The sequence below is a fragment of the Schistocerca nitens genome, chromosome 3, assembly GCF_023898315.1.
Source record: "Schistocerca nitens isolate TAMUIC-IGC-003100 chromosome 3, iqSchNite1.1, whole genome shotgun sequence".
NCBI lineage: Eukaryota > Metazoa > Arthropoda > Insecta > Orthoptera > Acrididae > Schistocerca > Schistocerca nitens.
The window spans coordinates 737,479,857-737,493,615 of record NC_064616.1 but is presented as its reverse complement, the minus strand read 5'-3'; the positions used below and the strand labels follow the sequence as shown (position 1 = coordinate 737,493,615).

The 13,759-nt window shown below is 40.3% G+C and overlaps 1 protein-coding gene across 1 annotated transcript in view; it reads left to right on the top strand.

The window, feature by feature from the left end:
- LOC126248712 (steroid receptor RNA activator 1) overlaps positions 1-13,759 on the top strand; it is a 61,719-nt gene that overhangs the window by 34,342 nt on the left and 13,618 nt on the right. Inside the window, exon 3 of the mRNA XM_049950011.1 lies at positions 8,591-8,696. Within this exon, the coding sequence (XP_049805968.1) occupies positions 8,591-8,696 (106 nt within the window). The remainder of the gene's footprint in view (positions 1-8,590; positions 8,697-13,759) is intronic.

The following is a 13,759-nucleotide window of genomic DNA, read 5'->3' as shown; positions in this document are numbered from 1 at the left end:
TCTACAAACTGCTTGAAAGGATGGTAGTCCAACAATTACACTGGGTTGTCAAATCATAGGGTTTTTTGTTGCGATATCAATGTGCTTATCACGATGGATGATTCACAATCGACCATTTGGTTAGGTTGGAAATAGCAGTCCAACAGACACTCTCCTGAATGCCAACATGTTATGTTAGTTTTTTTTTACCGGGCATAAAACACGGCTTGGCACTGTCACGTTTTACTTACTCTCATGACTGCGGCTTTCAGGGTTATTTACCAACTTTTGTCAGTTTTTATACCACCGATGGTTTCAAGTTAAGAGTGGGTACATGGTTCAACAACTCCCCAGGAGTCCAAGAGAATGGTGTTCATCAGGGCTTCATGCTAAGTGTGACACACTTTCTCATTGCCATCAATGGGCAAATGACCTCCATCAGACCTATATGTCGACGAATTTTGCATTTGGTATAGTTCCCAGTGTTTAACCTTGGCTGAACATGAGCTCCAAGGAGCCCGTTTGAAGGGTCTCTGTGTGGAAGCTTTTACGTGGCTTCCATCTTCCTCCCATGGCAACATGAGTTTTGCCTTTCTGTGGATTTAGCACAGTTCATTGTGGACCAGAACTCTACTTGGGTACCCAGCTCTTGGACATTGTTGTGCAGCCCTGATTTTAGGTTCTCAGAAAAAAAACTGACGTGGCTTCCCCATAGTCATGAACTAAAGACTAGTGTCATGCAAAAGCTAAGCTCTCTTTACTTCCTGGCCCATATACCTGCTGGGGCATGGATTGCACTACTCCACTCCATATTTACTGGGTACTGGTCTTGTCTGAACTGGACTATGGTTGACAGGTTTATGGCTCAGCAAGGCCTTGGTTTTGAAATTATTCGATGTAGTACATCATTATGTAGTAAGACTGATCACTGGCATGTTTTGGACTATCCCATAGACAATCTCCTGGTCACTAATGGCTGATGCATCTGCCTAGTAAGCAGGAGACTTGGGTTCGATTCCTGGCCTTGGTTCAAATTTTTGATCTTCGCTTCAGTTTATATAAATAAAATCATATCTGTATGAGACCAGTAAGTCACTGAAAATGTGTCATTTCGTTTGTGTAAGCCTCTACGAAATCTCTTTGTATCCCCTTTAATAAGAGTTCACTGTGTATTTCTGCACACTGCTGCTTGGTTAGTACCCAGACCATGAGTTATGACCAATCTATTTCAGTGATTAAAGGTTTGGTGGTCCACATGATCTTTCAGCTTCTCATGCTCTCAGTTTTCCAGGAGTATCAAGGTGCCACCATCATTCATACTGACAGCTCAAAATGCAAGGATAGTACAGGATATGTGTTTACATCTGTCGCTGGTGAGGAACAATATTGGTTGCTGGGAATGTTTAGCACCTTTACAGCTGATAGTAATTAACAGAACTCTACGTTTTATGGAAAAGACCACCCTCAACCATGTTTTAATTTGTAGAGACTCAATGAGTGGTCTCCAACCTCTCGTTCAATGGTTCTGTAGTTGCTCTATCATCTCAGGTATTCACTTTCTGGTCCCTGACCTTTATTGCACTGCCTGATCTGTTGTCTTTCTGTGGGTCCCAAGCAATATGGGTATCCAAGGGAATGGTTAGAGGAGTAATTACTCACCCAACATTTGTTTCGACGATCCCAGGCAATGGCTTGTGGGTGCAAATAAGACCTCTACTCACTTGGAGATGGAGCAACTTCTGGTAGGCTACTGCCCCTTTTAATAAACTCCATTCTTTCAGGTAGATAATAGATGCATGACACTTCTTCCATTCCTCCCAGATGGAATCTACTATCGTACACTCCTGGAAATTGAAATAAGAACACCGTGAATTCATTGTCCCAGGAAGGGGAAACTTTATTGACACATTCCTGGGGTGAGATACATCACATGATCACACTGACAGAACCACAGGCACATAGACACAGGCAACAGAGCATGCACAATGTCGGCACTAGTACAGTGTATATCCACCTTTCGCAGCAATGCAGGCTGCTATTCTCCCATGGAGACGATCGTAGAGATGCTGGATGTAGTCCTGTGGAACGGCTTGCCATGCCATTTCCACCTGGCGCCTCAGTTGGACCAGCGTTCGTGCTGGACGTGCAGACCGCGTGAGACGACGCTTCATCCAGTCCCAAACATGCTCAATGGGGGACAGATCCGGAGATCTTGCTGGCCAGGGTAGTTGACTTACACCTTCTAGAGCACGTTGGGTGGCACGGGATACATGCGGACGTGCATTGTCCCGTTGGAACAGCAAGTTCCCTTGCCGGTATAGGAATGGTAGAACGATGGGTTCGATAACGGTTTGGATGTACCGTGCACTATTCAGTGTCCCCTCAACGATCACCAGTGGTGTACGGCCAGTGTAGGAGATCGCTCCCCACACCATGATGCCGGGTGTTGGCCCTGTGTGCCTCGGTCGTATGCAGTCCTGATTGTGGCGCTCACCTGCACGGCGCCAAACACGCATACGACCATTATTGGCACCAAGGCAGAAGCGACTCTCATCGCTGAAGACGACACGTCTCCATTCGTCCCTCCATTCACGCCTGTCGCGACACCACTGGAGGCGGGCTGCACGATGTTGGGGCGTGAGCGGAAGACGGCCTAACGGTGTGCGGGACCGTAGCCCAGCTTCATGGAGACGGTTGCGAATGGTCCTCGCCGATACCCCAGGAGCAACAGTGTCCCTAATTTGTTGGGAAGTGGTGGTGCGGTCCCCTACGGCACTGCGTAGGATCCTACGGTCTTGGCGTGCATCCGTGCGTCGCTGCGGTCCGGTCCCAGGTCGACGGGCACGTGCACCTTCCGCCGACCACTGGCGACAACATCGATGTACTGTGGAGACCTCACGCCCCACGTGTTGAGCAATTCGGCGGTACGTCCACCCGGCCTCCCGCATGCCCACTATACGCCCTCGCTCAAAGTCCGTCAACTGCACATACGGTTCACGTCCACGCTGTCGCGGCATGCTACCAGTGTTAAAGACTGCGATTGAGCTCCGTATGCCACGGCAAACTGGCTGACACTGACGGCGGCGGTGCACAAATGCTGCGCAGCTAGCGCCATTCGACGGCCAACACCGCGGTTCCTGGTGTGTCCGCCGTGCCGTGCGTGTGATCATTGCTTGTACAGCCCTCTCGCAGTGTCCGGAGCAAGTATGGTGGTTCTGACACACCGGTGTCAATGTGTTCTTTTTTCCATTTCCAGGAGTGTATGTCGCTTCCATATCAGTCATACCAGATTAGCCCATAGTTTTTCTCATGAAATGAGCTGCCCCCACATTGCAGTTGAAGGGGCAGCCATAGTTGTCTTCGTACATACATATGGACTGTCCTTTCAGGATGATTTTTAAATTACTTACCTGAAGTTATGCTTGAAAATCCTGTGTAAGACAAATAGCCCCTTAAGGAAGTATTTTAGGTCTAATCCTATTTTCTCTTACCATTAATAGTGTAACATCCTTGGTAATGACTCCAGCCCAATATATTCTTAATTTACTTGGCCTGCAAATGAGTGGTATCATGTCAAGTTTTAAAAAAAGTTCATGAAATTTGTGGGCCTTGTATTTCATTCCTAGCTGTCATGTTTATCAAACCTAAGACTTGGAAAATCTTGAACTGCCTTATTTACATGTGTTTGAGAGCAAGTCAGACATGTCTGCTTTGGTTTTTGTCATCCTGGCTAAGTTATGGTACACATTTGTAGGAGGCCACATCTGATACCAGTGTAAGCAGGGCGTGTTAGCAGCCATGTGACTTCACTGCCCATCACCAGATTCAAACCTGGGTTCTCTGCTGGGTGTGAGGAAAAGGATGGTGAGGGTATGTCCACGGATGACTTCTGATGACAGAATAACAACATTTACTGATCAACTGCAATACATTGGTTGTGGTCTCTTTGGGCGAGGTTTGCTTCCACTTGTAACATTCTTGGTGGCGACTGAGGTGACTGGTAGATGTTAACGTGTTCCCACTGCTGTACTGACATAACTCGGATCTGCTGCCTCGACAGTGGCACTCCAGCCTTGAACAGATTTACTGCAGCAGCTGGAACCATGTGCTATGGGCCTCTGTTGTGTTGGCAGGTGGGAGGCATGGCAGCCGGACAGGTCACTGCTGTCTGGTGTCGGCAGGCCAGGATCCCCGGCTCCTGCCCCAGTCATGGTGTTTTGTGGTGGCAGTGTTCCAGGATGATGGCGACAGTGTGTTACCACAAAGCATCCACGCGATGACTCCCATGACAGGTGGCTGCTCTATGAGCACACAGAACACAATTTTTCACATAACAGTCCACATCTTGGCTATGCATCGTCCACGCTCAGCTGGCCAGTGAAACATCACTCCCTTCTGTTGTAGCTGCATGAGAGGTCTTGTAATTTCTGCAAATTTTGGAACATACTTATGGTAAAAATTCACTAGTCCCAAATAAGATCGCAATTCCTTTAGCTTTGTGGGTGTTGGAAAATTTTGAACAGCTTCGACTAGGTTTGGATCGGTAAGAATTCCACCCTGCCCTGTAGTGTGAATCAAATACCGAACTTCTTGCAATACAAAATGACATTTCTCTAAACTCAATTTTAATCGTGCTGCGCGCAGATGATCAAACTCTTGGCGTAACTGCTCCCGATGTTCAGGAATATTCTTTAAATACACAATTATGTCATACAGGTATACCATGCACTGTTTTGGTTATAATTCATGTAACACTCTATTCAACAAATGCAGAAAGGTTGCCATGCATATTTAAATTCAAAACACATGGGAATAGATTATCAGGGAATAGATTTTAATGCAGCTACGAAGCGATGGAGATTGTGGATAAAATGTTCTCGGCTAACTTGCAGCATCAAATTTGGATAAAATCCTGAGCTTTTGATGATTTCTTACATGAACATTGTCTGGGACTAAGTCTGACTGTCATGAAATTGGCAAGGCTCTCACTTTTGTGCCCAGAGGAAGGCATCCGATTGGCTACGTTATGTCACAAAGATGGTGCTTGCTGATGTGGTACTGTGTACGTCCATAAATTATATTTGCACTTGCTGTCCTGTGTCACTTGCAGTGTCACCGTGTACATCAGGAGGTAACTATGAGAAGTATTCCATCACACTCTTTCTTTGTCAAGTGCACACTTCAATGCATTATAGAAATCAAGCCGTAGTCTAATTTCCAATGCTTCCATTATCACAGAGTACCAGTAACTTGTTGCGTGGCTCGGAATTCTCATACATTCAAACATAATGTTGTGTTTATTTAACTTTCTATGCTTGGCCACCACCGATTTTTCAAAATTCCTGTATTTAAGGTCCCATTGATATTCACTACAGTGATCAATAATAGTCTGTATTGACTGCCCTGCATAATTGTTACCGCCCAACAGTTTGCAACATTTCTTTAATTTTCTAGGGTGGCTGGAAGACTGGTGTGATTCCTTGCCTGTGTAGTATTCGACCCATCTTCCAAGTTCTTGCACCACAGAACTTGTGTGCTGATGCTCCTGGCTTGATTGAACAATATCATATCTTGAATTCCTCAACAACATTGACCCAATATAGTGGACAAAATACCCATTACTTCTGAATAACATCATCAGGGGAATAATCTTTGAGCTGAGGTGGTCCTTGCCTGAAATAGTCATGGCTCTGTGTATCAGGGTGTTTATCCTAGCTACTGTCTCAGCCAGCTGGTGAAAGCTATGCTTATTGAGATATAGGTCCACATGCATCTGTTTTCAGTACACAGAATGGTCAACCAGGCTACCTGCTTTTCATTCAACCAACACAAGACGACTTCCCATTCTTTCACGTCCACTGTAAATTTTATGTTTGGATGTACACTGTTTGTGTGGTCAATGAGCTGCTGAACAGCCTGACTGTCATGTGACCAGATTAAAATTGTATCATTAACATATCTGAAAGAGCAGAATAGATAGGCAGGGGTACTGCTTGACACTTGGTCATCAGAATCCTCCGTGGGAAAAAAATAGCTATAGCTGGTGACACCAGCAAACCCACGTTTGTTCCATCAGTTGTTTCACAGTAATTTCAACCATACGAAAAGTAGGCCTACACCATCTCAAAGTGTGTTGAAACAGTTTTAAAATTTCAGGGGAGATATGAATAGCCAGTAGTTTTAATTTATTTCCACCTGTACCTACATAAAAAGGGAGACTACATCGTGAGTGACTGTGACTTCACTTGGGCCTATCGTAATCTTCTTTATGATATTTGTGAACAGTTTTGTGTTATTAATGTGATGTCTATAGTGCTCAACTACAGGCACCAATAATTTAACCAGCCTGTATGTAGGAGAGCTGATCACTAACATTTGGTCCCAGTGGTATGCCATCTTTGTGTATTTTAGGCAGACCTTTGTGGCATGGGTTCTCTTGGTCTTAAGTTACTCATAGGTTTGTCAGAATTTTGGCTTTTTTGACAAACTTTGAATAATTTAAATCTTGTTTGAACATATGATATTGCTGGCTCGTACATAAAACTATTAGGGCTTTTTGATAAGGGAAACAGTGGAAATTAAACTACCTCTTGATTTTTACAGTGCATTGGAGTGTGCTTTTGACAAAGAAAGGGCACAGAGAAAGACTTATCATAATGTACCACTTGATGTAAGTAGTGGTACTGCAGGCGATGGTGGACAAAAAGTTCAAACATAATTGATGGACACAGGTAGTGCCATCTCAGCATGCACCATTCTAGCCACATGTCATCCTTGGGTATACAAGTGGAAGCCTTACCAGTTTCAACACAGTCAGACTTAATCCCTGACGGTGATGGAGGAGGCAGTCATTGAAAACTTGGAATTTTATCCAGAGTTGATGTGGCATATTAAACAAGATTTTAATGTGTTATTAAGGTGGCTGCTGCATATAGATTTTGTTTGTAACTGAGCTATAGTTTGAGTTGTTATTTTAACCCTTAATTTGTCATTTTGTAGAGGACATAAATGACGAAACTTATTGTACTCAAACTGAAAACCCCCTAGAGTTCTAAAAAAAATCCATCATATCTATTTCAGACTTTATTTACCAAGAAGGTTTCAATAAAAAGTATGATTGTAATATTGTAACATCTTTATGAATGTAAATGTCAATATGTTCATAATTTTTTACAATCTCCAGTGGAAATATTTTTTGGTTATGTATGTAAATTGCTATGGGGTGGATACTAACCAATGAATTTTTAGCTCAGGGACTGGACAGTATTTAAATTATATTTTATAATTATTCACCACAACTTTACAATTTCTGTCCTGTTCTGATGAATCATCTCAAACCAAGTGTATTACACTAGTATCATGAATTCTTCCCTATATCAAAAGCAGCAAAGGAGTCTGTTCCCTAGCTTGTCTCTCAGACCATATTAACTTAGACAGCAAATATTACCAGATTATTATTCTTTCCACTCATCTTTAACATGAATGACATGATTGGCTTCTGCAGCAAGATTGTGACATTTATGCAGTGTGATCAGAAATGAGAGACATTACCCAAACTTACAGGCTCATATTTCGTGGTAGTATTCCATTTCCCATTGATGCTCCATAATTCACTTGTCAGACACTATTACAACCTGAGAATGCTAGTACTGCTGAAGGTCCCTTCCTGTGTCAGCAGTCTCCTGTAAAATGGTACCATTACCCCTGCCCCTGCTTCACAGTATCACATATTGCAGCCCCATTACTGGAAATATGAGAGATGATTCACATCATCTAGTCTGCAAATTCTGTTTACAGGGAAAACACCTAATTTCCTGATTCTGATTATGCCTTTGTATCCTTGCCTCCCAAGATAAATATGTTCAAACTTAATGGATTGCAGTCTGTCCTTGGATATATTTTCAGCTCCTACTATACTTGTGATTTTACATGGCAGTATTTTCTTCTCATTTTCCTCTTCACAACTCTCTTCCATTGAGCAAGGTGGTGCTGTGGTTAGCACACTGGACTCAGATTCAGGAGGATGACTGTTCAAATACCTATCTGACCATCAAGATTTGGGTTTTCCATAATTTCCCCAAATCATTCTAGGAAAATGCAGGGGCACAGCCGATTTCCTTTCATATTCTTCCCTAATCTAAGCTTGTCTCTAATGACATCATTAACGGTACATTAAATGTTGATTTTGATTGAGTCTACAGCTTCTGTTTTGATAGTTATTATTTTTCAGTTTCCCTTGCTAGGTTTCCTTCAGTCCTTGTTTGAATATATTTTTATCATTCATTGTTTTCTGAAATTAGCATTTTTTTCTGTTTTTTCACTCTTCCTTATAATTCACCTGCAGTGCATTAATAATATCCTGGAAGTAGGATCTTTACTCTATAGACCTTGATTTTAGACTCATTACCACCACCACCACCACCACCACCACCAACAACAACAACAACAACAACAGTTCAAAAAGACAGAAGAAAATGTCTTCTACATATCTGCACAAGCTGTACTTCAATGGTACTCTCTATTGTTGATAAGTAAATGATCTTGTGTGTTAAACTGCATTTATTTTTACTTTCATATTTTGAATTTAGGGTAATTTAAAATGGTTTTTCAGGATATGAAATATGACTTCAAGATGAGAATTAAATGTTTTGAGTCTCAGTGGAAAGAAAATAAATTTCCAGCAGATTTAAAAGAAAAATTGCTAAGGCTCTCTGAAGGTAAGCTGTGAAATGCATTTTTCATTTCTTTGACGTGATGTGATTAAATTTATGATGATATACACTGCAATATGTAGTGATGAATATGAATATTCCTGTCTCTGTGTGTGTGTGTGTGTGTGTGTGTGTGTGTGTGTGTGTGTGTGTGTGTGTGTGTGTACACGCGCTTTAACAAGCAAATTTATGTGTGTTTAAATCATACTAGCCTAATTATAGTCTCAACTGGACAGTTAAAATCTTTCTCAGTACATCCACTCTAAAGGGAATTTGAATGTGTGTCGTGCATCTGCAGAAATTGGTAAGGCAGCTTATAATATTGAGGCAACTTGAATGTAATATGAATAACTGAAATCTCTGTATGAAAATAAAACTGGCCAATTTATGAAATATCTTCATTGTTTGTTGAGCCATCTGTTACAAATAGAAACAGTTAATAGTTTGCAGTGATTTCAATGTGAATTTCTTAAAAGAAATATTATGAACTGGAAGCCTCATTCAACTGTTATAGTCAAATTTGATTAATGAATATTTCAACTCATGTACAGAAAGATAACAGGACCTTGATTGTTTACATTCTCATAGTGGTCAGACTGAAAAAAATTGGTTAACACCATAGTTAATGCCCTATGCGTCTGATTATGAGGGACAGTTAGTGAAAATGAACTATGTAGCTCTGAGACATGTTAATAGAAAATTTTGAGGTTTATTAATACCAGAATACAATTTTTAAGAGCCTGATAAAGGTGAAATAGGATGAGGCACCATAGGAACAGAGATGCTAACGTGAAACTTAGTCCGTTCCATATTAAAGTAATGATGTTACAATAAACTGGTGTGGATCATTACTAACAAAAGAGGGTGTAAAGTAGTGCAGAACAATTCCTGCAATGTTGGAAGTAGAGATAGTTTTGCCACCTAGGTATGAATCATGCATCTGTCTAACAGAGTTCAATTTTACTTCTTCTCCTATTTCTTACATATGTAATGTGTTGAGTCAGTCCAGTGGTGGGTGCCGAGGAATAGGTGGGTGCCAAGACAGAAAGCAAACATGATTAGAAGCACATGGAGGTACAGACTGGTAACATTGTGAAGGCTCAAAGTGAACTCCACAGTTAGACTGGCTGGCGTCAGTGCGGCATCTTCTTAAGGTGGCTTGATGGTGGTGCAGCAGAGGGTGTGTCTACAAGCTAGCCATGGATTAGCAGGGCAGTCACATGTGTTAGTGCCAACCGCTGGATGTAGAATGTCGGGCATTGTGTCACTAGTGTGACACCGCATAATGACCTACTCAACATTCATCGAGCATAATTGGTACTTTCAGCAGATGAAACAAGTGTTATAATTTAGTCTGTTGGTGACTCCAACAGAAAACATTGTTAAGTGTCTTTCAAAGAATTAGGAACTGGCTTTCAGGGCTTTGCCATTACATTAGAAAAAATTGCAGTTCATTAATTAATGTACAACAAATAGACTAACACTGTAAGTTGATGTTGCACATTAATAGGGTAGAATGTTCCAGATTTTTCTTATTCGTACTGATAAAAACTGGAAGTGCGAAAAGCCTGGTATTGAGCTTCTCAACAGCTAAGTTTAGAAATGTTTTAGAAACAAATATTTAACATCTATACATATTTCCACTCACAAATGTCTTAATTCAACACTTAAGGAGAAATTAGTGAGTGCACAAAAGCAAACAGTGAGAAAAAATATAAAAAATAATTCAACATATATTAGTAATACCCACAAGTACAACACTAGATGGGGAAAAAAAACTTTTCATAACTCATTACTACAGCTAGAAGTGTTTCAGTTTAATATGCAGCCACAAAAGGGAAATTTTTTTTTCCCTTGTCTAACATTGTCTGGAAAGTCATTAATGTATATCAGATATGTTACTAAAGCGCCCATCCCAGAACCTGGGGCATGGTACCCTGACCTCATTTTCATTGGTATTGCTGATGATGGGATACTTTTGGAAATGACTGCTCAAAGTATAGTTTAAATATTGTACAGAACTTAGACAATTTTGCTTCTACATTATTTTCTTTTCACACTTCATCCCAGCTTTTGTCTAACAGTACCCTTGAAAAATCTTGAATTTTGTGTTTAGAAAGAGCTCTTTTGTATGTTTGACGAAGACTTGAAACTGTAATGTTTACATGTGTAAAAAAACTAGCTTCTGCTTAAAATGTAGCACAAATTACCCAGTTTATTTTCATCCAGTGTTTCATGATGAGAGCACTTGTTGACTTCCAACAAACTTTCAGCATAATTTGAAGCCTTTCCTAAGCTTTTTCTCATTTATATACTTAAAGCAAATATTTAACACACTAACGTATTTGTAACCAAATGTTTGAAGCTGTTTTATATGTGGGATTTCGATTCTTTAAAGAATTGGTGGTTTACTGATGGGTCCTCAAATGCTGCCATGATGGTCTCATCTGTATTAACGTGCATGGGATCTGATAAATGTTTCACTAAAAAATTCACTTTATTTGAAGCTTGTGCTGTCTGCATCCTTTGTGCTTTGTGTTTCAGATGTGATCAAAATTAGTCATGGTCAATTCCTCATATTCCTAGTTTTTCTAGTTTCTTAGTAGAATTTTATGGCCAACAGTGTCGGAGGCCTTTGATAGATCTAAAAATATACTTGTGACACATTCATCCTTGTCTAGTACACCAAGTACCACTATTGTAACCTCTACTATAGCTGATTCTGTACTTCTGTTACTCTGGAAACTAAAGTGTGCTTCACTGAGGAGGTTATATTTGTTTTAGTAATTCATTAGTCTGTCTTCCACAATGAATTCTAGTATTTTTAAGACTGATGATGGCAGGGAGGAGGAGGGGGAGGAGATTAGTGTTTACAATGAGATCGTTAGAGACAGAGCACGAGCTCAGGTTAGGAAAGGATGGGGAAGGACGTCGGCCATGCCCTTTTGAGGAACTATCCTGAAGTGATTTAGGGAAATCACTGGAAACCTAAATCTAGATGGCCAGACGTGGATTTGAACTGTCATCCTCTCAAATGCAAATCCAGTGTGCTAACCATTGCGCCACCTCACTTGGTAACAGGAGAGAAATAAGCCTCTCTTTAGTAGAGGCACAACTCTTCCCTGTTTCAAATACCCTGGTAAATTACATGAGCTGAAAGACTCGTGTCGTTTAATAGGGCTTGTATAATGTGTACACATTCTTTAAATACACTGACCTGCACTTCATCTATGCCTGCTGACTTCTTATTCTTTTTGAATTTTTGTTATGTTTCGCTGATTTCATGCTGTGCAATGCTAACATCATTGTACTTGCCTCATAATGTTTTATTGGGACGACATTTTGCTGTGGGAATTTTTGTTGTTGTTTCTCTGCTGTAACTGAAAAATATTCATTCAGAAAATTCGGTAGTTTCTGTGTATTATTTATTGACCTACCCATGTCTTTATATGTAAATGATTGTAAAACAAGAAACAAGGAAACAGAATCCCAACCTTATAGGTCGCTTTACTTTTATTTTCAGCATTTAGTATTGTTTTGTCATTTACTGATGTTTTTTGTGGCATGCAACATTTTCCTGTAAATCTTTTGTATCTTTGAGAATAATCTTTGAACTCTTGACACACTATGCGTTCTTCTTATGGAACTGAGATATTTCATGGTATATTGAGTACTTTCTTATACTCATTTTCATTTGTCATTGCTGGTGATTAGGATACTTTTGGAAATGACTGCTCAAACTACAGTTTAAATATTGTACAGAACTTAGATAATTTTGCTTATACATAATTTTCTTTACACACTTTATCCCAGCTTTGCTCTGACAATACCACTGAAAAATCTTGAATTTTGGATTTAGAAAGAAATTTTTTGTATGCCTGCTGTGTGATGAGTTTATCCAATGCAAATTTTAATTTTAAGTGGTCAAAGATCATTAACATGTACTACACAGAGTTCCTTGTGTATATTTGTAACAACATAACTGATTACTGAAGTTTTTATTACCTTTGTTGACCATCTGTCTCATGCTAAGATTGTGAAGAATGTTAATGACTCTGCTACTGGTTTCATCCACGATATTTGTGTTTATATTTGTCTCAACATAATGTTACTATGTTCTTGGTCATTGAAACTTTATCCAAAGGTTCACTTTCTACTTGGACAACTCCAGAAACTGTAAAAGTTATAGGGCAATGTTGTTTTTCTAACATGGTGAGCAGTGTTCTCAGTGATGAAGATGATATCAGGATTATACCCTCTCTGCAATCTGCTGCTATTAAATGATTTTCTTAGTTTAGGATAAAAAGAAAAAAGCTTAAGTCTCCCTCTGCCTGTTCAACTTTCTAGTTCTTCCTGATTTTTATCAGTTGAGCTACATCCCCAGTACGTCTCCCAGTACAGTCTTGATGTTTTGGTTATGAAAGTTATTTGGCTTATCGAAGATACGATCAGTGTTAAGTGGTTTGCACACTGATGTAGTAGTACACAACTGGCGCTCAGTTGTTAAAGCTTCGATGTTGTTTGTCTCTGTGATGCTTGTTGACTTAATCTTTGTATCTGGACTTACAAAAGTAGCACTACCATATTTTTCATGAGGATGTTCTAATACCTCTTTATGTCTTCAATTTTTGGTCTTCAGATGTTTATCCCTTTGCGTGTTTCTTCCCATACTAAAATGTTCCATGAATTTTGTTTGCACTTGTGTGACAGTAAGACTTTTCTCTTGCGGCATTCCCTCAATATTTAATGAAGTAATCACAATTTTTGGTCTTGAAGAGGTCCACTTTTGTGAATTTGCCAGTTTTCTCCAATGTTTCTCGGTGGTAGGAAGATTAGCCATTGATACTTGTTCAACTTTTCCAAGATACGCCTGATTTTGTTCTCTCTACAGCAGTCATTTGCAGAGGCTCCTTCCATGTACCGCAAGCTGGCACTTACGAGGTCTTTCCAAAAAATTCCAGAACACTTGTAATTTCGCACCATTGGTGTGTTGGAGTGAAATGTGATTGGCATCTCTGCACACATCTGTGTTTAATGTGTAACTGCTGGGCATTTCATTGTTGTATGTT